Source organism: Vombatus ursinus, unplaced genomic scaffold (assembly GCF_900497805.2).
Source record: "Vombatus ursinus unplaced genomic scaffold, bare-nosed wombat genome assembly UNPS02014179.1, whole genome shotgun sequence".
Taxonomy (NCBI): Eukaryota; Metazoa; Chordata; class Mammalia; order Diprotodontia; family Vombatidae; genus Vombatus; species Vombatus ursinus.
In genome coordinates, this window is record NW_020953957.1 from 1,164,531 (window position 1) to 1,190,871 (window position 26,341).

Here is a 26,341-nt window from a genome sequence, read left to right on the forward strand (position 1 = left end):
GTGGGAAAGGATTGTTTTGGCCTTTCTTTGAATCTCCAGCACTTAGCCCAGTTCTTGACACATAGTAAGCACTAAATAAATATTAACTGCTGACCTTCTGACCATCTTGTTCATTTTTCATTACTATAATTCCCACTTTGTAGAGCCAAGAAACAAAGCCTAAGATAAAATGGAGGCTTAAAAATCTGACAAATTTCTAGGCAAATCTCTACTGTTGCCTAGACTGAACAGTGATGGTTGATACCTTGAGCTTCTAAGTTATTTTAAAAATATGAAAATGTACACTAAAGGGAAGAAGGAAATACATTAATATAATGTTGGCTATAATATGAAGAATTCAACAAACAAATGTTAAAGAATAAAGGACTAAGACTGCCTGCATTCCATGATAAAATAGTTAAGCACTATGGCAACCCTGTGCCCATAGTTTGTTAAGCCCTATTCAAAGACTTTTTCCAGCTAAAATTTTTGATTTTTGACAAAAATTTTGATGATTTCTTAAGACTTCATCCAGAAATCTCTTTTAAATAACTTCAGATAATATATTTGTCCAGCACAATATATAGAATATGAAAGTAGGAGATGTGGGTCCTTTTAGTTGCATGTATATATGTATGTATGTATGTATGTATGTATGCATAAACACTTGTATTCAACAAAGTTAAATATCAGCAAAGGAGAGAAGTAATAAAAGAGGAAAAGGAAAGATCCAATATTGTTTGATTCCCTATTTTTCCAGCTATTAATGACACTGCTGAATTTGCTTTTGCAACCAAAATCCCAGGCTCTGCAACCTAGTTTCAAGGCTGGTGCAAATGTTTGTGCTTAAGCTGAATATATGCGCCTGATATGTAGATACTTCAGCTCTAGAGCATAGGTTTAAAGGCTAACTGCAGAAGAAACATCGCCATTTGCAAATACACCACCTATAAGAGGTATGGCAATGCTGCAATGAATGAATAACAAGTAAAGAGTACTAGCTAAGATCTCTGACACTAGCCTATTGCACTCAACCAATGTTAGTGGAGGTTTAGTTATAACATACACGTCCTTTAAAGTAATCAGGACAGCCACATAAGAATTTTTTAAAAAGAATTTTAAAGTATTAATACCAAACCTTCCTTGTCTAACTCCTTAAAGGAAATAATAATGATAACAATAATTCAAAGTCTACAAAGGATGAGTTTACATCCTAATATTTTTATTCAATTACAAAAATCAGGTTGGTTTATCTATTTTTGTAATATAAATATAAAAGAATAATAGCAGGATAGGGGACTTTGTCCCAAGACCATTTCTATCTGAAATCCACTGAAAATGAGAATGACAGTTGTTATAACTAATATTATTATTACTATTACATCACCATCAGAAATTAGAGAAGGTTTATCCTTAGGGAAAAGATAGAAATTGAGCAACATGTACCTACAGGCTGCAAATATTTACTGAATATCTAACAAGTTATGTCCTGATAGCTAGGATTATTCGCCAGAAGTTTATTAGTTTGATAAATGGTTAAAGGATACGAACAGGCAGCTTTCAGACAAAGAAATTAAAACTATAATCATGTGAAAAAATGCTCTAAATCACTACTGATAGAGAAATACAAATTAAAATAACTCTGAGGTACCACCTCACACTTATCAGAGTGGCTAATATGACCAAAAAGGTAAATGTTGGATGTTGGAGGGGATGTGGGAAAACTGGGACACTAATGCACTGTTGGTGGAGTTGTGAACTGATTCAATCATTCTGGAGAGTACTTTAGAACTATGCCCAAAAGGCTATAAAACTGTGCATACCCTTTGATCCAGCAATACCAATGCTAGGTCTTTATCCCAAAGATACTGGACCATTACCACATATCAAACTATGCTCATAAACATCCAGATAAAACACAGATCCATGAATACTCTGGAACACTTTTTTAATTGACCATGCCAACTACTCATAATGTACAAGCTCTGTGGGACAAAAAGCTTTCAAAATATAGAGGTCTAACAGAAGAAACATGATTTATGTGGAACAGGACCAAGTCTTTATCATCCCTGTTGTCCCATTTGCTATTGGAGATGTAGCAACGATGCTTTCAGTAAGCCCTGAGAAGATGAACTTACATTCTAATACTTTTATTCAGTTATAAAAACCAGCTATTTTATCCACCTGTGCTTAGTTTTCAGAATGTTAAAAATAAAAGAACCACAGGACAGTCACTTATCTCAGGACTATTTCTATTTGAATATCATTACACAAAAGAAGAATGTCTTTAGATGATGATGATGACATTTCATAATAGAGGACCTGAAAGCTGACAAAGTCCCCTCTCTACAACTTTACTTCTCTGTTAGGTTGCAACATGCCCCAGGACTGGTACTTGAACCTAGAATCCTCTGACTTCTGCTTCTGACACTTTTCAATAAAACATTCACAATCAAAGACTATTTAGTCCAACCTTACCACAACAGACTGATAAGTGGTCATCCACTCTCAGCCTGAAGACCTGCAACGAGGAGGAAACTCACTTGCCATTTTTCAATAGCTCTAACTTTTTTGTAACTTGCATCCACTGTTCCTACAGTAGTTCTGTTCTCTGTAGTGAGAAAACCAAGTCAAATAAAATCTCTCTTCCATGTGGCAATCTTTTAAATACCTGAAGACACCTATTTCAATTTCCTAATTTTTTTATCTTTTTGCCTACTATTGTGCCATTGAAAGTCTATAGTAATAGTGACAACTCTTTTGCTAATTATCTGGGATGTTTCCCATCAACCCATTACAAGTATTTAAAATATCACTTTAACAAAACTTGTGTGAGAAATACATATATATATGTAAATATATGTATATGTTTTTATCAACTATGACCTTATTAGACCTTTAGAATGATATGCCATGTAAGTAGAAATTACATAATCCAATACTTTCTAAGGTTATATGCCCAACTAAATAATAACTGGACAAATAAATAATTGCTGTAGCAACTTACTCAACATAGTATGTTCCATACTGGGGGTCTTCTATTTTTTCCCAGCCATAGGGAAGTTCTGCAAACAGAAGTAAAAGATAAAGGAAATGTTAGATTCAACTTAAATAGAAAAAATTTCAACCATGTCACATGTGAAGAAATATGCTCTGAAATTATTGTAATCTATGTGTTTGTGATTTCACTAAGTAGATTTTTGGAAGGAAAAAAGGTAGAGAGATATTTTCCAAAGGGGAAAAAAAAACCTGTTATTGGATAGTAAAAGAAAATCCATTACCAACTATCAGAAAAAGTGTAAATTTTTTTCTCTATAATGGCACAAGAAATTAGAAATCTGTCCCCTAGTTCACATTCAGAAATAATTTTTAGCTTTGGTGACCAGTATTATTCCTCATTTTGTAGATGGTAATCTAAAGTGAAAAAAAAAATGAAATAGCTATCTAGAAGCTAAAATGTTCATTTCTAAACTCTTCCTCTTTTATATACTCTAATCATGCAATAGCTCTTTTGATAAGTACTGGAGTTTTATAAGAAAATGCCCTTTTAGCCTTGCTGACATTTATTTCCATGCTTATTAACTAATTAACTTTTATCAAGTAATAGGCCCATCAAGGGCAGAGTATTTGCCAACTCTGATGTGAAGTGCTAGCTGGCTGGAAAGCCTACAGTTTCCATAAAATTTAGTCCCTGCCTACAAAGAGCTAACAGTGTACATAAAAAGAGATGGCATGATGTCATAAGTAAATAAGAGACTTTCACAGAAAAGTGTCACTATGCTAAAGGTTATGGGGAACTATAGGAATCAAATCATAGGGGAAATTCATTACCAGTGGAAGGGCTGGGAAGGACAATATTTAACTTGAATTTCAAAAGATAGGTAGGAATTTAACAAAGAGGAGAAACAAACTGACAAAGATCAGTAATTGTGTGGCCAAGTTGTTAGAAGCTACTTCGAATATTTGAAGATGATGGGGTAAAGAGGAAAATCAGAATTTTGGTGCTCAAGTATGAAGAAAGGTGCCTGACTGATGTAGAAGTTAGCAGAAATTAAGAAGGATAGAAGAAGGAGACATAATTAGATCATATAAACTTAAAAAGAAGAAAGGTTATCAAGGGATAATGGTAGAGGAAACAGAGTATGGCAATCACTCTGGCCCTGCGTATCTTATTTTTTGGGAGGTGGTGGGAATTTGGGCAGAGACTGAGCAAGGAAGATTGACTTCCAACATGCAAAAATTTCAGTTAAAGGGTAAAAGATGTTCATTTTAATCAGAAGCAGAAGGAATGTTTACTTTTTATCAAAAGCTATCCTATGTTGCATATACCATTATTTGGATTTACTGAACTGCTTTTTCCCCTTTCTTTTTTAAGTCTGTACTACAAAGGATAACTAGTTGGAGAGGGGAAAGAGAGGGAAAAACAAGACACTGCATCTCTCCTCTCTAGGCATTTTCTCTGGCTATCCCTCACTCCTGGACCACTCTCCTCTTCTGCTTTGCCTACTGATCTCCCTGTCTTCCTATTTAGTCCCAACTGAAATACCACCTTCTACTGGAAGCCTTTTCCAATTCATCTTAATTCCAGTGCCTTCTTTCTGTTAATTATTTCCTAATTATCATATACATGCAAACAAATAATTTTGCATCTATATGCAGACGCAAAATTATTTGTTTGCATGTTGTCTTCCTCACCAAATTATGAGCTCCTTGAGAGCAGGGACTGTCTTTTGCCTCATTTTGCATCCCTAGCACTTAGCACAGTGCCTGACATATAGCAGTTTAATTGACTGATTGGAAATATTCAGAAATGAAAGTGGTATAAAAACCCTAAGTCTCTTCCCACTCCAAACTATCCTCCACTCATCTGCTAACGTACTTTTTCTCAAAGATAGATCTCAATAAGCTCCAATGGCACTTTGCTGCCTTTAGCATAAAATACAAACTCCTTTGATTTCTAAAGGCTTTCCCAACTTGGCCCCAACCTCCCTTTCCAACCTCGTTATCCATTATTAATCCCTGCCTTCCTAGACTCTCTAGTCCAGATGGACAGCCCTTCTTGCTGTCTGACACTCCAACCCCTATCTCCATGTCTGGCTGTCTCCCACACCTGCAAGGATCTCCCTCATCCCTCTTAGAACCTCTTGTTTTCTTCAAAACTCAGCTTGATCTCCATCTTCCACATGAGACCTTTCATGGTACCACCTGGTGTTAGTAGCTTTCCTTCAGAAATTGCTTTGTATTTATTTTGTGTATACTTAAACATGTATATCTGGCTTTCCTTCAACAGAATTAAACTCCTGGAAGGAAGGGAGGGTTTCTCATTTATCTCTGTATTTCTAGCACAGAGTAGGAAATAAAAGCCTTGCTGACTGACTAATTAAAAACAAAATATATTAATAAAAACCTGATACAAACACTATGCTATTTCCTGCATATCAGGGAATCTTCATTTTCATTTTAACAGTTAGAATTTTTTTCCCTGCAAAAGGACGGGCAATTTGCTTTCTTATTTTGAAACATTAGAATAGCATTTTCTAAATTCTTTTAAAACTTTCTAAGGTGAAAAATGATGTCAAGTTTCAATCTACTTTAAGCTGTATTTAAAATTTAAGTTCTTTCACTGAAATGGCAATAACTGACATTCCTATAACACTTGAAGCTATGCAAAGTACATGATGCCACACATTTGGTTTTAGGGGTTAAAATTTAAGCTCAAATCCATCTTGACCCCAAGCCCAGCACTCTTTCTACTACACTCGTCATCATAAGAAAGGATAGTTTGTAAGTAAAGCAACTTTCTACTCAATACTTTTATACTAATTATCTAACAGTAACACTAATGGTTTTTATTTGAATGAAGATAAATATCTAAGTTAATTAAGTTACCAGACAAATTTTCCAAGATTTACATAAGACTAGTCTTGATCCAATAAAGGGTATTAAAAGACTGGATAACAAGGGACCAGATTTGGAAACAGTGTAGTCTTTCTTGAATGTTCTACAATGATTAGAATAATGTTTAAAGACATTTCAAAAAGGCTATGAGAACTTCTAGAAAATATCAAGCAATGGAAAAAACAAAAAAGAAAAGAAAAGATCAAGCAACGGAATGATTTCCATTTTGAAGATAGACTAAAGGTTGAAAGGGGATATAATCCAAGTCCAAACTCATGAAGAATTTGCTATTGTTGTTCAGTTCTTTTTGTTGTGTCTGACTCTTCATTACTCCATTCAGGGTTTTCTTGGCAAAGATGCTGGAGGGGTTTGCCATTTCCTTCTCCAGTTCATTTTACAGGTGAGGAAACTGAGGTAAACAGGGTTAAGTGATTTGCCCAGGGTCACACATCTAGTAAACGTCTGAGGCCAGATTTGAACTCAGGAAGATGAGTCTTCCCGACTTCAGGCCTAGCACTCTATTCACCTAGCTGCCTACTTAATAATTAGAAATATCCAAAAGTAGAATGGCCAGCATATCACTATCCTGTGTGAGAAAAAGATCTAAGAATTATTAAACTATGAACTCAATGAGTCAATAGTGACAGGGCCACTAAAAATAACAAATATGAAATCAAGCTATGAAAAGAAAAGCATAGCTTCAAAATGCTAATAATTAGAGAAAAGCAAATTAAAGAAATTCTGAAGTTCTACCTCACACCCATTAGATTGTCAAAGTTGAAAAAAAAACCCAGGAAAATGACAGATGTTGGAAGGGCAATGCGAAAACAAGCACATACGATAGAGCTATGAATTGGTTGGGCTATTCTGGAAAGCTATTTGGAACTGTGCCCCAAAAGTTATTAAATTGGTGTATATCTTTGATCAAGTGATGCCAGTACTAGGTCTGCATTCCAAAGAGATGGAAGAAAGAGGAAAAGATCCTATACGTACAAAAATATTTATAGCAGCTCTTTTTGTAGTGGCAAAACCTAGCTGCCTCTAGGCAGTTTCAGAGAAACCTGGGAAGACTTGCATGAACTGATGCAGACTAAAATGAGGAGAACCAGGAGAACAACAACAAAAACATTTTAAAAACTAACAATTTTAAAAGATTTAAGAACTCATGATTAATGCGATGGTCAACCATGATTCCAATGATAGCTGATGATGAAAAATGCTACCCACTTCCTGATAGAGGTGACGGACAAATATGCAAAATCAGACACAGATTTTTGGAAAGAGATAATATAGGGATTTATTTTGCCTGCATGCCTATGAATGTCTGTTATAGTGGTTTTGTTTAGTCAATGAGGGAAGAAGTGGGAGGAACTAAAAATAAATGCTTGATAACTTAAAAGTATAATTTGTTTTAAAAAACTGCCACCAAAAAAAAAAAAGGAAGAAGAAAAGAAAGGTCAGGGTCAAGAACATTTAGAAGCTGCATGAACTAGTGCATAGGGAGCTGGCCTCAAGTCAGGACTACTTGGGTTTAAGATCTGCCTCTGACACACAATGGTTCATACCTTAGGCTCACAATAGGGCATATAGGTGGCAGAGTGGATATAGCATCAGGCCTGGAGTCAGGAAGACTTGAGCTCTAATATAACCTCAGACATTCACTAGTTGTGTGACTCTGGGCAAGTCATTTAACCCTGTTTGCCTCAGCTCCTCATCTGTAAAGTGAGCTGGAGAAAGAAATGGCAAACCACTCCACCACCTTTACCAAGAAAACTCCAAATGGGGCCAGGAAGAATCAGAATGGACTGAATAACAAAAGGTTCCTAATCCCATTAGATTGTGAGCTTCTGGAAGACAGAGGTTGTTCTTGCCTTTCTTTGTATCACTAGGGCTTAGCACAGTACCAGGTACCATAGAGGCACTTTAAAAAAATGCTTACTGACTTAACTTTAGGCAAGTCACTTAACCTCTAAGTGTCCTAGGCAATTTCTAAGACTATAATTTGATGAGTAGTAGCCAATCTGAACTGCCAGAAGGACTTTCTTTACTGGGGAACTCCTTACATCAATGAAATCACAGGTCGAGACTAAAAAAAAAAAGTGTCAAGAACAGGTGTACTATGGCAGGAATGTGGTTATCACATTTTAGGGTAGATACTGACAAATTGGACCATATCTAAAAGGAGGTGAAAGTGACAATGAAAGAACTGGAAAACAAATAGTATGAGGATAGACTAAAGGAATAGGGGATGGCTGATGTGGAGAAGAGAAGACATGTCTTCAAATATCTAAAGGGGGCAGCCATGTAGAAAAGAGGTTAGAGGGGTTCTGCTTGGTCTTAAAGAGAGTAATGGGTACAATGGTCAGGGAGGCAGGTTTTGGCTTGATATAAAGAAAAATGAAAGTGGAATAGGCTGCCCTCACTGGAATTCTTCAACCCCCAGGTAGGAGTTCGACAAAAATAACCTTAAATATTAGCAAGCAGTTAAAGAACAACAGAAGTCTGTTCTCCTCTAGGGCAAACATTCTCTTCCCTTCAGCCCATTCTCCAATGGTCCGATCTCAAGTCCTCTCACTATGAAGGTCATGACTCCCCTGTCTGCTTTTCAGCTTATCAATGTCACAGAATCACAGAATTTAGAGTTGGAAGGGAACTCAATGGTTAACGGGCACAACTGATACCTGAAAGGAAATTCCTACTATAACATGGTCGAGAAATGGTCGTTCAGCCCCTGCTTGAAATCTTCCAATGAGAAGTAAAGCACTATTTCCAAAGCGGGCCATTCAACTCTTGGATACCTCTAATTATTAATCAAGCAGCTAGGTGGCACCATAGTGCACAGAGATCTGGGCCTGGAGTCAGGAAGATTCCTCTTCCTCTTCTGACTTCAAATCTGGCCTCAGTCACTTCCTAGCTTTGTGAACCTGGGTAAGTCCCTTAACTCCGTCTGCCTCAGTTCCTCATCTGTAAAATGAGCTAGAGAAGGAAATGGCAAACCACGTAAGTATCTCTGCCAAGAAAACCTTAAGAGGGGTCACAAAGAGTTGGACACAACTGAAATGACTGAACTACAACAACAACAAAATCATTAATCAAGTTTTTCTTGACATCAAACCCAAATTTGCTTCTGCAGCTTCTGATCTCGGGGCAAAGTAGAATCCTCTTCAACATGACAGTACTTCTAAAACTTGAAAGTAGCTATCGTGTTACCTCTGCTCTCTTCTCCAGGCTAAATACTCCTAATCCTTTCAAATGCTTCTTGCATGACATGAATTCAAGGCCTTTCATTATTCTGACTGCCCTTCTTGGGACGATGTGGTTTTTAATGTCTTTCTCAAAAACTGGTACCCAGAACTAAACACAATTTTCCACATGTGGTCTGACCAAGGGAGAGTTCACAGGGACTATCACTTCCTTAATCTTGGAAGCTAGGAGCTTCCAAGATCACATTAACTTCTTTGTATGACACATCACATTGCTAACACATATTGAGCTTGCAGACTGCTAAAACCTCCAGATATTTTTTGGAAAAACTTTTGACCAATCATGTCTCCCCCATCTTCTATTTTTGACATTTTTTAACCTGAATGTAAGACTTTACATTTATATCTGATGAATTTCATCTTACAAGTTTCAATATAATATTCTAGCCTGTCAAGATCTTTTTACATTCTGGCTGTCATCCTAAATTTTAGCTATCAATTCTAGGTGGGAATGATCATTCCACATGTGTTGTTTAACATTTTCAGCAGTGACTTCAAAGGCTACCAGAAGCATATATGGTATTCTTATTATCAAATTTTCCGATGACTCCCAGTCCTCAGGCTCCCAAACTAGGAGTCATCCTAGACTCCTTACTATCTCTCAATCCCCATATTTACGCTGTTGCCAAGGCCTGTCAATGCCACATTTTCAATATCTCTTGAACACACTCCCTTCTTTTCTCTGAAACTGCCCTGACTCTAGTGCAGGCCCTTGTCACTTCATTGCATTAGGCTGCTGGTGGGTCTGCCTGCCACACGTCTCTTCCCATTCCAATCTATCTTCCATTTAGCCACTAGAGTGATTTTCCTGAAGTGCAGATCTGATCATGTTGCCCCCATACTCTTCGATCTAGTAACACTGGCCTCCTGGCTGTTCCGAGATCAAGACACTCCATCTCTTGGCTCCCAGCATCTCCTCTGGCTACCCCCCTTGACAGGAATGCTTTGTCATTTTTGCCTACTGGTTTTCCTGGCTTCCTTTAAGTACTCACTAAAAGCCCATTTTCTATGGGCAGTCTTTCCCAACCCCTCCTAATTCTAGTGCCTTTTCTCTGTTAATTATTTCTTATTTATCCTGCATGTGACTTGTTTGCATATATTTGTTTGTTGTCTCCCTCTCCCCCATTATATTGTCAACTCTTTGCAGGCAGGGCCTGTCTTTTGCCTCTTTTTTATCCCTAGAGCATAGCACAATGCCTGGAACATAGTAGGTATTTAATAAATGTTGATGTATTGATTGATTTAAGACCTTTGAGAGAGCTGTAGAATGATGGGTCTAAAAGTCCTATTGCAAGAAGCTGAGGAACAAGTAGATGGATAGGAAAGGGAGGCAGTGTATTTCTGTAGGTCTGACTGTCATGACCATTTTAAGATACAGGTAAACCTTTGCAAATCTTTTTTTTTTATTAATAAATTTATTTATTTTTAGTTTTCAACATTTGCTTCCACAAGATTTTGAGTTACAAATTTTCACCCCATCTTGCCCCTCCCCTCACCCCAAGATAGCATGCATTCTGAATACCCCTTCCCCTAGTCTGCCTTCCCTTCTACCTCTCCCCTCCTTCTCTTAACCCCTTCCCCTTCTATTTTCCTGTAGGGCAGGATAGATTTTTGTACCCCATGTCCTGTATTTCTTATTTCCCAGTTGCATATGAAAACATTTTTTTTTAAACATGTGTTTTTAAAACTTTGGGTTCCAAATTTTCTCCCTTCCTCCCTCCCCACCCACCCTCATTGAAAAGGCAAGCAACTCAATATAGGTTACACATGTGCAGTTACACAAAACACTTCCATAGTAGACATGCTGTGAAAAACTAACTGTATTTCCCTTAATCCTATCCTGCCCCCCCATTTATTCTACATCTTCAACTCACCCTGTGCCCTCTATCTATCTATCTATACATACATAAAATTTTTTTCCCTCCAATTACCCTGATACTGACAAAGGTCTCATGAGTTACAGATATCATCTTTCCATGCAGGAATGTAAACAGTTCAACCTTAATAAGTCTCTTATGATTTCTATTTCCTGTTTACCTCCTCATGTTCCACTTGAGTCTTGTATTTGAAAGTCAAATTTTCTATTCAGCTCTGTTCTTTTCATCAAGAATGCTTGAAAGTCCTCTATTTCACTGAATGACCATTTTTTCCCCTGCATGATTATACTCAGGTTTGCTGGATAGGTGATTCTTGGTTGTAATCCTATCTCCTTTGCCCTCTGGAATATTATATTCCATGCCCTGTGGTCCCTTAATGTAGAAGCTGCTAAATCTTGTGTTATCCTGATTGTATTTCCACAATACTTGAATTGTTTCTTTCTGGCTGCTTGTAATATTTTCTCCTTGACCTAGGAACTCTGGAATTTGACTATAATATTCCTAGGAGTTTTCCTTTGGGGATCTCTTTCAGGAGAAGATCAGTGGATTCTTTCAATTTCTATTTTGCCCTCTGGTTCTAAAATATCAGTGCAGTTTTCCTTGATCATTTCTTGAAAGATGATGTCTAGGCTCTTTTTTTGATCATGGCTTTCAGATAGTCCAATAATTTTTAAATTCTCTCTCCTGGATCTATTTTCCAGGTCAGTTGTTTTTCCAATGAGATATTTCACATTGTTTTCTAAGTTTTCATTCTTTTGGATTTGTTTTACAGTGTCTTGATTTCTCATAAAGTCACTAGCTTCCAATTGCTCTACTCTAATTTTTAAGGAAGTATTTTGTTCAGTAATCTTTTGGACTTCCTTTTCCATTTGGCCAGTTTTGCTTTTTAGGGCATTCTTCTCCTCATTGGCTTTTTGGACCTCTTTTGCCATTTGGGTTAGGCTATTTTTTAAGGTGTTATTTTCTTCAGTATTTTTTTGGGTCTCCTTTAGCAAGCTGTTGACTTGTTTTTCATGATTTTCTTGCATGACTCTCATTTCTCTTCCCAGTTTTTACTCTACCTCTCTTACTTGCTTCTTAAAATCCCTTTTGAGCTCTTCCAAGGCCTGGGACCAATTCATATTTTTCTTAGAGGCTTTGGATGTAGGAGCTTTGACTTTGTTGTCTTCTGGTTGTATGTTTTAATCTTCTTTGTCACCAAAGTAAGATAATATAGTCTGACTCTTTTTGTGCTGCTTACTCATGATCCCAGCCAATTACTTGAGTTTTAAAGTCTTTGTTAAGTTAAGAGTCTGCTTCTAATGTGGAGAATGTACTGTCCCAAGCTTTGGGGGTTTGTACAGCTGTTTTAAGAGATAATTCTGGGACCTGTAAATTATCAGTTCTTCCAAGGTACTATGATAAGGGATGAGGTGTTTCCTCTCTACCGCCAAAACAAGCTCCACTACACCAGCACTCCTCCTTGTCCCAGGACTGCTGCTCAGAACTGTGACCCAGATCCAAGCACGGGTAAAGGAAGAGATTCCTGTCTCAGCACTGGCAAAGAGATCCTGGCAATCCCCCTCTGATCAGTCACTTGATTCCCCCTCAGTCTGTGGGCTGGAAGCTTAGGAAGCCGTCAACAGCTAAGCTCGGGACTGGTGGCTGAGACCTAGCTTCTCTCTCTCACCGCAGTCACAGACTTTTCCCACTGACTTTTCCCACTGACCTTCTAAGTTGTCTTTGGCGTTCAGGGGTTGAGAAGTCTGGAAACTGCCACATCTGCCCGCGATTCAGTCCTCTGAGGCCTGCTCCAGGGTCACTGCGGCCTGCGCGCCCACACCGCTCTGTGCTCCTCTCCCACCCGGCGCAATATACTTTTCTGATCAACCATCCAGGTTGTCTTGGGCTGGAAATTTGTTTCACTCTGTCTTTTTGTGCACTCTGCTGCTTTAGAATTTGTTTAGAGCCATTTTTTACAGGTATTTGGAGGGGTTTGGGGGAGAGCTCAAGCAAGTCACTGCTTTCATTCCGCCATCTTGGCTCCCACCTTTGCAAATCTTAAAAGCTATATAAATGTCAGCTATTAGCAATACTGGCAAACACCTAATTTATGATGTTATTAATTTATATGTTAACAATAATAAGGTTTGTAAATAATAAGATCTGTAAGGTTTAATAACAGAGGTTTATAAAGAACTTTATAAGTATTAAATAATTTTATCTTCATATCAACTCTGAGAAATAGGTGCTATTATCATTCTTATTTCACAGATGAGGAAACTGATACATACAGAGGTTAAGTGATTTGCCCAGGGTCTCATAGCTAGTAAGTGTGTGTCAGGATTTAAATACAGGTCTTCCTGATTCCTGGTCCCGTGTTCTATTCACTACATCATCTAGGTACCTAGAATAATGTAGTAGGAAAAGCTTAGGACTTGGGGTCAGGAAAGATCTGCTTCTAATACTAATTAGCTATATCTATGGAAAGGGAACTTAACCATACCAATATGTCCTACTTTACACGGTTATTGTGAGGCTCAAATCCAATGATATTTGTAAAATACTTTGTAACCTGAAAGCTAAATAAATTTCACTTATTATTACATATCAACAGAAGGCTGGTTGATGAATTTTTTTTTTGGCCACAATAGCCCACAAAAAGGACAAAGATACAAAATGTTGCTCAGTTTTATTTGGCTGTTCCCCTTTGGTTGTGACAGAAGCAGAAAAAAAGAACATATGTTTAGGATCACAAAATTTTCAGGTACGCAAATATTAATTGTTGGTATTTCTTCATGTGTAGTCCTATGTCTAATAATTAATAAGCCTCTTCTCTCCTGGAGAATCTGAACCCACTATAAGAAGATCCCCAGTACAATGGCCAGATCCTTTATGGAGGATTTAAAGACACAGATGGAAGAGAAGTACCCAGAAACAGACAAGATGGAGAGCAATGAGTCCTGCACCACTAGGGAGATAACCACATTGATGAGGTCACATTTATATATCTTTACAGATGGAAAGATAAATAGACAGATAGATAGATAGATAAAAAATGTGTGTGTGTTATTTAAAAAATCTTAGTGTTATTTTAAGATTTAAGAACTTAAAACAGAACTAAGCCTTTTTGGGATATCCTGTGTATGTACATATGAGTATATTCAAACACACACAGACAGAGAGAAAAAGAGAGTTACAAAATACATATATTAGTACATCCATTAAGTTTGTATTTAGAGATTTCTAAGAGTAGCCAGACACATTTTCACTCATGTAGTGAGATAACACATTTGTAAGAATTCCAAGAGGAAAGAATAAAAGTTCTTTAACGAAATCTTCCAAAGATATACATTCTGTGCCTGACTGTTGGTGTCCCCCTCCCCACGTTTTGGTGGGTATAATTAGGCATCTATCCCAATAAGGCAGGAGTGTTAGCACGACAAGCTCGACATTGTCTCACCTCCATCTTCGCAGTCTTCTGGCGCCTTTGCTTTTTTACAGAGACGGGGATCTAGCCAGGTCGTTGTCTTAGTGTTGTGGCTGTAGAACAAAGATCCCAATCAGAAGTAGCAGGGAGAGAAAAACTATTTCAAAACCAAAATTATACCATGACAAATGGCCCCTAACGTCTGAATGCCTGTCTCCTTCCTGCAGACTACCTCTATTCGAAGCCTCTGATCCAATAAGCCCACTGTCTCTATTTCCTTAGCTTCAAAAATGAAGAAGTTAACCATTTTGGTTCTACTGAGAACATGAAGCCTCTTCTGGAGAATGTGGTGTCAAAAGCAGAATTATGTAAACATGTTACCAGTCAAAATTATTTGTAGGCTGATATTCATCACCACACACTGGGCCTTGTCCCACTGAATAAATAGCACTAGGAACGCAGGTCACAGAGAAGAAAGAAGGCGGGGGAGGGAGTTGACTAAAAAAAGAATGGCTGAGAGAACGGATGAACTCTGAGTGTAGACTGAAGCATACTTATTTTACTTTACTTTTCTTGTTTTTGTGTATGTTTTCTTTTGCAACATAATTAATATGGAAATATGTTTTCATGACTTCAAATGTATAATTGATATCATACTGCTTGTCTTCTCAAGGGCAGGGGAGGGAATCTGGAACTCAAAATTAGAAAAAAATTTTAAATGTAATTGGGAAATGTTTAACAAAATAAATAAAAATATATTTTTTAAAAAGAATGACTGGTTCTTCAACATGCAGTAAAATTAGAAATCCAAAGGATTCCACCAAACTGAGCGTGGGTTTAACTGTGTTGTAACTTTAAGAGAAAACAGAAGAGTAAAACAAAGCAATCAAATATGTGCTGTCTATGCACATCCCTTCTTGTTTTCATCAAAAGTAACCCAAAGATGCTTCTAGAGAGTGGTGTTATTTAATGTAATTACAGGGCAGAGTTAGCAAGCTTCAGACTAGGTCATTTAGACACTACCTCTAAAACAAAAATGGTCCCACTGCCAACCAGCACCACAGTCATAGTTGTGAGTACCCAAAATAATAAGGAACTAAAAAAGAAAATGGAAGAAAATATCTAGCAAGGCAACAAAATATTAATTAAAGCTTACATCAAGCCATTAGGGGACAAAAACATGTTATGAATAAATCCTAGTTCAATTTTTTACATTCATTAAGCTCACTAATGTCTACCTGATATTAAGAAAGCTATTTATCACAGGGCTTAGAGAATACAACCGGCACCATTGCCAGCTACTGCACAAACAAAGCTGTGTAATTATTCGCAGCTCCATCCAATGCTACTTTCTACATCAGGCCTTATGTGATTCCCTGAGCTGCTTATATTTCCTCCTCAAATGACATTGCCTTTGCTGTGCGTATGTGTCTCTGTGTGTGTCTAGACATACACATATATATGTACTTTATATTTTGTATATATTTGATATATATTTTATTCCATGTGTAGTTGTTTCTTCCTATTGAATATAAACTCCTCCAGGGCAGAGACTATTTCATTTTTGTCTTTGTAAGCTGAGCCCTTTGCACAGACCCTAGAACAGATCAGTGAAGCAGTCAACAATACTTACCAAGTGTTTATTCAGAGCTGGGTACTGTGCTAAGTCCTGGGGCTACAAAAAGGAGATTCTACTGGACACTTAATAAATGCTTTATTGATTGGCAGAATTGGATGTATTTGTGTGTGTGTGTGTGTGTGTGTGTGTGTATGTTAAAAACTGGTTAAGGGAGATAGGAAGCATAATATTTTTAAAAAATGTTCTGTATCGCCTTGCAGGCTTACTATTGAGAGAAAAATCTCAGAAACTGAAGAATAGTAGTTAGTCAAATGTATCTAGAATGAATCCTAGCTTAGAAACTAGCAGACTACTAGAAGGAAAAATGACACAAAGTCATCTGTTAAACCAAATTGTAAACTTCGAATATCCCCAATAGCATAGGCTTCTTTTTCTATTTGAAACAACATGTTAACAATTGCCAGGGACAATCAAATATGCCACCAGAGAGGGAAAAGCTTTTAGAATATTGACCTAGTACATAGCAGCTTATAACTTGAGTCTTACATAAGTAGATTATACTTTTCTATAAAAAAATTTTTCCACATCTGAATAGCAGGGGCATAGACCAACATATTACTCTGGAGATAATAAATTTTTTTTCTAGGACTTATTAACTTATCCCTGTAAATAGAAGAGAAGCTTACTAACCCAGTGTACAGCACAGTATTTCTAAAAATATAAACATTTTAGCTACTCATGAAGATTTGAATTGCAAAAGCTGCTTCAAGAAAAACAATTTGTTTGGTTGTATCTCATTGAAAAATTGATTTTAAATAACACTGTGCTCTGTGAATGGGTTATCATTTTCAAAAGCTTTAGACTGTTTAACATAGAATAAAAAGAGGAATGATATTTTCTATAAACACATGAAAAGTTCACATTCTCAAACATTCTTCAAATTGAGGTTCTATTATTTTCATATTTGGGGTAACAGAGTCTGTAAGAGCTGCTTTCAAGTCCTGCTTCAGACACAGATTAGCTGTGGGATCTTGGACAGGTCATTCAAAGACAAAAGTTTTAGGACAGTTGTCCATTTGTACCAGTCAAAGGAATTACTTGATCTACCTACCTACCTACACCTACTTACCCATGTATAACTACAATTGGGTAAGGAAACAAAGACATAATATAATCCACTATAATCCCAAAGTCATAAAAAATCTATCATTCACAAAAATCCTAGGATAAGCAATCATTTCAAACTTGTTATGCAATAAAAATCACATATATAATGTGAATTATTAAAAATTGAAAACTTATAAGGGACTAAGTTTTACAATAATTTTAAAATGCTCAATTTATTAACTAAAGAAACTGTCATGAAGTTAACATTTACATTTGATTTTTAATATTAATATCACATAGTGATAGAGCAGAGCTGAGCAAAGCTACAAAATTTCTGTTCCAAAATGAAACTTCCAAAAGAACATTTATATAACATTCTTCCTTGGTGTGAATAACATAACCATTTTAGTTTGGTATAATACATGTGGTACCCAATTAACATCTCCATAAACAGGTTCACTGACAGCACCATTTGTCATCAAACTACTGGGGTATTTTTGTGAATTTATATCATTAATCAGTCCACTCTTTTACTTTTATATTATTTATCTTACATTATGGTTATAATCTTATGGCACAGTAAGATATGACCACAAGACCTTCAGTTCAGCCCTAGGTCTACACACAGTAACTATTCAAGGTCAAAGGCCAGAAAGGATCTCAGAGGCTCTCTAGTCTGGTCTCCCCCATTTCATAGATGAAGAAACTGAGGATAGGGGCAGAAGTGTCTTGTCCAAAGTTACACAGGGACTAAGTGTCAGAGAAAGGGTTGCCTCCCTTTGATCTTGTCCAGCTTACAATATCTCTGAGCTTCATTTTCTTATCAGGAAAATGGGGACAGTAAAATTTGTTTTTCCTACTTAAAGAGAACAATGTGAGAAAAGTTCTTTATATGTTTAAGTAAACTGTGATGTAATTATAAGATTGTGTGAAAGACCATTAATAGAAGATTAATACAAAAGCATGGAAGGGTCCTGTAAGAATATTGTTCAAAGCTAAATCTCAGAAGGAACTGAAACTGGAAGGGAAAAACTGAAACAAAAACCTCTTATTTCTATCTTTATTGGTGGGAAAGAGGGATGAACTACATAATGGTAGAGGACCACAGAGAGAAGGTGAAATTATTCAATTCAGCTTAGACATCTCCTCCATGAAACCCAAATCTCTCCCCTGCCCCCAATCTCTGTCTTTAGTGCTCTCCTCCCTCCTCAAACTGCCTTTTATTCTATTTCTCTGTGTACTCCTTATACATTTCCAATAGAACAGGAGGTCCCTATGAAGAGGGACTGTTTCAGTTTGTGTTCATATTCTCAGTGCCTAGCACAATGCCACATAATAGGCACTTATTTTTATGGAATTTAATTGTTGAATCCAACTGAAAACCCAATACTTTGTGGTTGCTATATATTATAGAGATATATGCATATTGCTGAAAGTTGGGGAAAGATTAGTTCAAAATTGAGAATATTGTTTGTAATCTTTGGCAAAGAAGGACTTACAGAGAACCTTAGTAAGCTTTACTTTAGTGAAGGAATAATAATAGCTAACACTGATACAATGCATTGAGGTTTGCAAATATATATAAAAACCTTACTTGACCCTCACAACAATATCGTGCTCATTTTACAGAAGGAGGAACTGATGTAAGTAGTAAACTGGAAGGAGGTTGGAGATCCTAGATTTCTATACTGTTAGCATCAGACTCTCAGAGATTATCTATTAAAGTAAGGGGGGGCAGGGAGCTTCTAGCCATTAGAGCGAGTCCAAAGTCTGTCTTGGTAGAGAAGGCACCTGCCTGTCTAAAGGTTTTCCAGCAAAGCTTGGATGTGTGTGTGTGTGTGTGTGTGTGTGTGTGTGTGTGTGTGTGTGCGTGCGTGCATACATACATGTGTGCACACACAGCAAAGAAGATTCTTGATCAGATGATGATTGGATTAGATGGTTTCTGGATCAGATCCCTTCCAGCTGTCATATTCTGTGACTTTGTTTATTGTCTCTTGCAAGAAGAATGATCATTGGATTGGACAGAATGAAACAAAAATGATTAACTGAAAAATGAAACTCAGATAAGTAAGGAGATAATAAAGGAGTGCTTAGCCATTCCTGATGAGTATAAGTCACCAAGCCCAAGTGAACTACGTTCTAAGACAGTTAAAAAAAAAATTGGTAGCAGTACCTACTGAACTACTGTCAGAGATGTGATTCAAACCCAACCCAGCAAGCATTTATTATGCATTTACAAAATATGAGGTACTGTGGATACGTGAACACAAGGGCAAAGAGAAAAAGACTTGTCCCTCTAGGAGATAACATTCTCCAGAGTGAAGACAATAGGTATGCAGATGGTTACCTACATAATTTCAAGAGGAGGAAGACAGAATTAGAAAAGGCTTACCAGGGGCTGAGTCTCAAAAGAAGCTTGGGATTCTAACATGTGGAGGTGAGGAGGGAGTATATTCCTGACTCAGGTGTCTGGCCCTACAAAGGCACAAGGACAGGAAATGGGGTGCTGGGCTCAGGATTCATAAATGGATTCGGCTGAGTGGAATGCAAACTGCAGCAAGAGAATAATATGTGATAATCTGCAAAAGGTAGGCTAGAACTAGATGAATAAGGGTTTTTAATGTCAAACAAAGTTCTTATTTTATCCTAGAGGCAAAAGGGATCCACTGAAGATTTTTGATTTGGAGAATAACATGGTCTGATTGGCGCTTTAGGAAAATTATTGCAATAGCCCAGGTGAGACATAAGACAAGGAACTGAACTAAGGCACTGGCAAGGGGACTAAGGAGCAGACAAATAGGAGAAAGAAGGAAAGAGGGGCTAGAGAATTAGAGGGAAAAAACCTCCCAATTTTCAAAAGGAGAAAGAGAGAAGCCTGCAAACTGATAGGTCAGGAAATGTGACTCTGATTAAAATTGCAGAATGCATTATTAAAGGGATGGCTAGTGACCATCTAGAATATGAAGCTATGTTCATAAAGAGATGGTAAAGTTTCATCAAAAACAGGTCACACCAGACCAAGCTCACTTACTTCTTTGACAGGGTTACTAGACTGATAAGATGCAGAATGCATACATAGCTAGCAATCAGGAAGATCTGGCTAGTGTGAATCAAGATTCATACTACCTGTGTGACCATAGGTAAGTCATCTCACCTTTGGGAGCCTCAGGCAACTAAGGCTTGGCTGGGGGAGGAAGGGCCCATGCTAGATGTGGTCCAGTTTAACTCACTTGGGCAAAGTTACTCATGATATCGTTGTGGACGGGAGATGTGGACCAGATGGTGGAAGAGGCAGAAGGTTCTGGAAGTATTGAAAGAATGGTCACTAATGGGTTGAAGGAAAAAATCCTTGACAGAGTGCCATTTTTATGGTAACTGCCTGTGATGATAGCATAGATGGTATGTTCAACAATTTTCAGTTGACACCAAGCTGAGGGACATCTAACAAAGTAGATGGCAGCCAAGATGCAAAGAGATTTTGATAGTGCCCTGGATGTAATAGGTACTTAATAAATTTCAACTAAATTGAATTGATAGACTAGACAAGTATTTCTTAAGCTGGGGTCCATGAACTAGGATGTGGGAAAAAACCACATCTTTATTTCATATAATTAGTTTTCTTTGTAATCATATGTGCTTTATTTTATGCATTTAAAAACATTATTATGAGTAGGGGTCTACAGGCTTCAGCAGATTGCCAAAGAGGTCTGTGGCACCAAAAAAGTTAAGAATCCCTGACTACAATATTATAACATATGATAATAGCAATAAACTAAAACCATATAATATAATTGAAACCTTAAAACAGGGTGCAAGAGTCCTGGCTGGACAATGGTTCACATAAGAAAAATTGTTGTTTTTGGCAAATTGCAAGCTCAAGAAGACTACAGGGTATATAATGTGGCAGCCAAAGTAGCTAACTGGATCTTTGGCTGAAGAGAGAGGCGCCTAGTGTTCACAACAAAGGAGATAGGAGTTGTGTGGTGTTCTCTCCTGTGTCAGACCATGCCTGGACCACTGTGTTTAATTTGGTACATCACATTTTAGGAAAGAGCACTGATAAAATTAAGGGTGTCTAGAAAAGGGCAACCAGGATGGTGAAGGGTCTAAAGTTAATGCCTTATGACAACTGGTTGAAGGAAACAGGTATGTTAAGCTTGTGGGGAGAAAAGGTAGAGGGATATGATGGCTATTTTCAAGGACTATCACGCAGAAAGCAAGGGCAGACTTATTCTCTCTGCCTCCAACAGGTAGAAGTAGGAGTATAATGTAGGGAGAAACCTAAAAAGGAGAGTAATCCAAAAATGGAATGGGCTGCTGTGGGAGGTAAGGGAGAATCTTGTAATGAGAGGTCTTCAAAGGAAAGATGGAAGGCCCATAGTAGGCAACATTGTCAAGGGAATTCTAGGTTAGACTAAATGGCCTCTGGAGTCTCTTCTAACTCTTTGGTTTTGCAAGATTCATCACATTTAACTTCTATGGGAGAGAAAAAGTCATCTTCTAAGATAATAAAAGCAACGGTCATAATAATCATGGGAACACCTGACACTCACTCAAGTTCACAGACCTATTGATTGATGCAAATTGTATAAATGACATGACCTGACATTTATTTCATTAACTGTATCTGAATCTATTTCTTGTAATGGGGGAAAACAAATAATTAGATCAGGAATCAAACTCTAGCTTTTATTTAAAAAATTTATGAAAGGAAAAATAAACAGGGACTTGGTAATATTTATAATATTTAAAGCATGTTTTAAAAAAGTTTTGGACAATTACCACTGTGAGAAATTAGAAATGGCACAAATATTTGCTTACTCAATGAAGTAGATCATCCCTGTGTCAGTGTAGGCCATTTCCCAGTTCTTAGGCAAAGGTTCCAGGTTCTCATCTCTTGCCATGTAATTTCTAAAGTCCATGGAGCTGTTTGTTTGGTTGTAACTGGGAACTGTCTTCATCCAGTCAGAAGACTCTGAATGTCTCTCTTTGTTTTCTACAAGTGTTCAAAGGAGAACAGCATGAAATTTGGATAAATGTATGTTTTGCCTTAAATAAACAGTCTCTTTTTCCTTCATTACAATGAAATGCCACAAACTACAAATTTCCTTATATATTTCTATCATGCTCACACAGTTCAATACTCTTCAAAGCTAAAGTGAACTTACTGATTTCTCATATTTATTTTCCAACTTTAATCACTTTGTCCCATCTGAGCATAGAGTTTAAAACAAAATTAACATCTGAATTGATTTAGTATGAATATGAGCTTAAACAATCTTAAAGTTTTATTTTTATTTGCCAAGCATAAATGAAATTAAGGTATTTCAATACCTGAAGACCCCAATATATGCAGTATATATTCTCATCTATGAATAATCAATCAACAAGCATTGATTAAGCATATAATATGTGCCAGGAACAGTACTAGGTGCTGGGGATAAAAAGGCAAAATTACAATAACCCTTGCCCTCAAGGACATTACATTCTATTGGGGGAGACAACATGAGCACATATGTACACAATAAATAAAAAAAAAAAGGTAATTAAATACAAGGTAGCTAGGAGAGGAGGATACTAACACTTAGGGGCTCAAAAAAGCCTTTTTGTAGAAGGTGCATCTTGAAGCTGAATGAGAGATGTAGTGAGGAAAGAATGAATTCTAGGGCGATGGATAGTGCAAAGGCATGGAGGCCAGGGATGGAGTGTTGGATGTGAAGGACAGAGAAGGCCCATTAATGAGATCACAGAACATATAAATAATGTACAATGAGGCTGGAAAGTGAGATTGAAGCCAAATTGTGAAGTGCTTTAAAAGCCAAACACTTTATCCTAGAGGCAATGATAAGTCAATGAAGTTTACTGGTTAAAGGACTGACCTGGTCAGATCTTCATTTAAGGAAAATCTCTTTGAAAGCTGTGCGAAAAACAGATTGAGGGTGGGCGGTGGGTAAGGGACTTGTCATCAATTAAAAAAGCAAGCAATAAAGAATCATTTATTAAGTACTTACATGCAGAGCACTATGCTGAGCGTAAGAAGTAACAGCCCCTACCCTCAGGAAGCTTACATTCTCTCAAGGGAGACAATATATACATAAATAAGCTTGTATAAAAGGTGGACATTTTTGACAGGCACTAGCAGCTGGAGTGTGATGGGTTGAGATAGGCTGCATGTAGAACATGGCACTTGGTATGAGTCTGTAAGAAAACTAGGGATTCTAAGAGACAGAGGTGAGGAGAGAATACATTCCAGTCATGACAGCCTGGCTGAAGGCCAGAGACCAGAGACAGAGTCATGTATAAAGAATAGTTAAAGGGCCATTTTAAATAAAATATACATGCAGTGAATGAAAGGAAGTTATGCATAAAGGCTGGAAAAGTAGTCAGCGGTTTTAAATGTCAAAACAGAGGATTTATATTTGATCCCATAGGTTATAAGGAACCAATATAATTTACTGAGCAGGAAAATGACATTATCAGATCAGTGTTTTAGGAAGAGCACTTTAGCAGCCAAGTGGAGGATGAAATGGAATGGGGAGAAAATTAGGGCAGAGAGAACAATTAGGAGGCTACTGGATGAGAGTATAGAGAGAGTAATGGACGTGAGATTAAAATGAAAAGATGTGGCAACTGAGGAAGAATGTGAAGTCAAGGATGGTTCTAAGGTTGTGAACTTAGGTAAGGAAAAAAATGGAGTTCATCAGAGGAGTGTCTTTGGCAGGTGTGGTGAGGCTGAGATGCCTATTGAACACCCCGGTTAAAATGTCTAAGATATCTGTTAATATGGGACTGTAGCTCAAAAGAGAGACCAGGGCTCTAAAGCCTACAGAGGAATGACCAGGGCAGGCATCTCAGATCCAAAGGGAACCCACAGTTCTGTCCTTTGGGACCAGGAAAGCCTCCTGCTGGCAGACAGCATCTAAGTCCAGCATTAGTCTATTGCTGTTCAGACCTAAATTCAAGTCAGGAACTCATAGAGTTCAGATCAAGGGGACAGCAATCAGACCCTGCCCTAGATCAATACTTTGGTAGTACTGAAAGCCTGCAAAGCCCCAGCCTGAGCTGTTCATGATATCCTGGAATAATACAACACTCAATAATTTTTTTTTTTTTTGGTTAGGCAGTGGGGTTAAGTGACTTGCCCAGGGTCACACAGCTATTTAGTATTATGTGTCTGAGGCTGGATTTGAATTCAGGTCCTGCTGAATCCAGGGCCGATGCTCTATCCACTGCACCACCTAGCTGCCCCAACACTCAATAATTTAAGGAAGTAACAATAGGACCAGCCCAGATTTTCCCTAAAGAAGTCCCTAGAGCCCTGCCTTAATATCAAGTCCAAAGTCAAGAAGTAGGGTGGAAGAATGAGTAAAGAACAACAACAACAAAAATCTCACCATAACAAGTATTATGGTAAGAGAAATGATCAAGACACAAACCTACAAGAGTATGACCTCTTAATATCTACAAGTAAAGTTTCAAAAAACAGGTTGGGCATAAATCTAACTAGAATTTCTGGAAGAGTTCAGTGAGCAAAAGTTTAAGAAAAAGAGCTAAAAAAGTTTTTAAAAATGAGAGTGCTAGAGGAAAAACTGGAAAAGAAGTAAAAACTATATGGAAGAACTGGAAAGGGAATTAATAGTTTGGCACAAGAGGTACAAAATCTTGCTCAAGCAACAGACTCCTTGAAAATGAATGGCCCAAACAGAAGTTAATGATTCCACGAAAACAATGATATTAAAACAAAGTCAAAAAACTAAAAAATGGAAGAAAATGTAAAGTACTGCACAACAAAAAAAAAATCTAGAAAGCAGATTGAGGGAAAAAAATTTAAGGATCGTTGGACTACCTGAAAAATATGGACCCCCAAACCCCCCCAAAAAGAGCTCAGACATCATCTTTCAAGAAATCTTACAAGAAAACTGCCCAGATCTCTGAGAACCAGAGGGCAAGGTGGAAATAGAAAGAACCCACTCATCACCTCCTGAAAGAAACTCCAACATGAAAACTCCTAGAAATAAGACAGCTATAATCCAAAGCTTCCAAGTTCAGCAGCCACCTCCATAAAGGAGCAGAGAGCTTGGATTACAATATTTCAGAAAGGAAAGGATATAGGCTTACAATAAAAAATAACTTACACAGTAAACTGAATATTATCATATAATGGAAAAAACAGACTTGAAGTAGAGGGCTTCCATGCATTCCTGATGAAAAGACCAGAGCTGCATAGAAACTTCGAAGTGCAAAGGAGCCAAGAGAAACAAATAAAAAACAAATGTGAAGGAGCAATCATCAGGTGTGAAACAAGGATCAACTGCTTACATTCTTATATGTGGAGGTGACGTGTCCCCTCTGAACCCTATCATCTGTACAGTCAGACAGGGGAGTGAAGTTGGCTAAGTGACCTCACTTATCTATAACTGCCCAGAGATGTAAGTGATTTTCTAGGCTGTACCTTTGGTGTAATCTGAATAAAAGGGACTACTTGAATTTGCATAATGATGAGCAGGTTTGCTGAGATCCCAGGCTGGGGCCTTGTTGTTGTTTGAAACAAAAAGAAGAGATGTAGATTAGAGATTCCCTATAAATTCATTAGTGTCCCTGGATATTACAAGCTGGCGAAAAGATGCTGGCTACCAAGAGATAACTTGAAGAATGATAATTGGAGATTGTCCTGCAAAAATCACTAGAAATGCTTAAAGTCCAACTTGGTACAAAGACCTCCAACTTGTGAAAAAGCAACTCTATCTTTTGGAACTGCTTTGCAGGGTCCCATCCCAGGGAACTGAGACTCTATTAGAGCTTTTTCTATTCAAGGCATGGACTGTAGGAGATGGGGAATTTACGGAAGACTTTATAGATAAAGATAAGGTGAACAAAGGATCTCTCTCAGGTCCAGTTATGGTAGTGACAGTAGTCTGACCCCAGCCAGTTAAATTATATGCAAAACCCGTACAGCCAGGTAGTGGCATAAAACTGGCCAGATGATCTCCCTTCTCTGTAACTGCTTAGAGATCTATGTGGTTCTCTATGTTGCATACTGAGAAGGGCTCTAAATGAAAGGGGCTTCCCAAATTAGCTCAAAGGATCCACACAGATCAAGTCAGTAATGTCAGAAGGTTCCTATATGGGCAGCCATGACAAAAGATTTGCCGGGGTTTCTCCATTTTGTTAGAAATGTTAGCTGCCCCTCCCTGTCCTCAATCTCTTTGATATCTACTGCTTACAA

General features: G+C 37.5%; 1 protein-coding gene across 3 annotated transcripts in view; it reads right to left on the bottom strand.

The window, feature by feature from the left end:
• MAGI3 (membrane associated guanylate kinase, WW and PDZ domain containing 3) overlaps positions 1-26,341 on the bottom strand; it is a 227,096-nt gene that overhangs the window by 67,292 nt on the left and 133,463 nt on the right. For all 3 annotated transcript variants that reach the window (XM_027860385.1, XM_027860384.1, XM_027860386.1), the window contains exons 5-7: positions 21,937-22,111; positions 14,460-14,539; positions 2,987-3,044 (exon numbers count right to left, since the gene is read on the bottom strand). In XM_027860385.1, the coding sequence (XP_027716186.1) occupies positions 2,987-3,044; positions 14,460-14,539; positions 21,937-22,111 (313 nt within the window). The remainder of the gene's footprint in view (positions 1-2,986; positions 3,045-14,459; positions 14,540-21,936; positions 22,112-26,341) is intronic.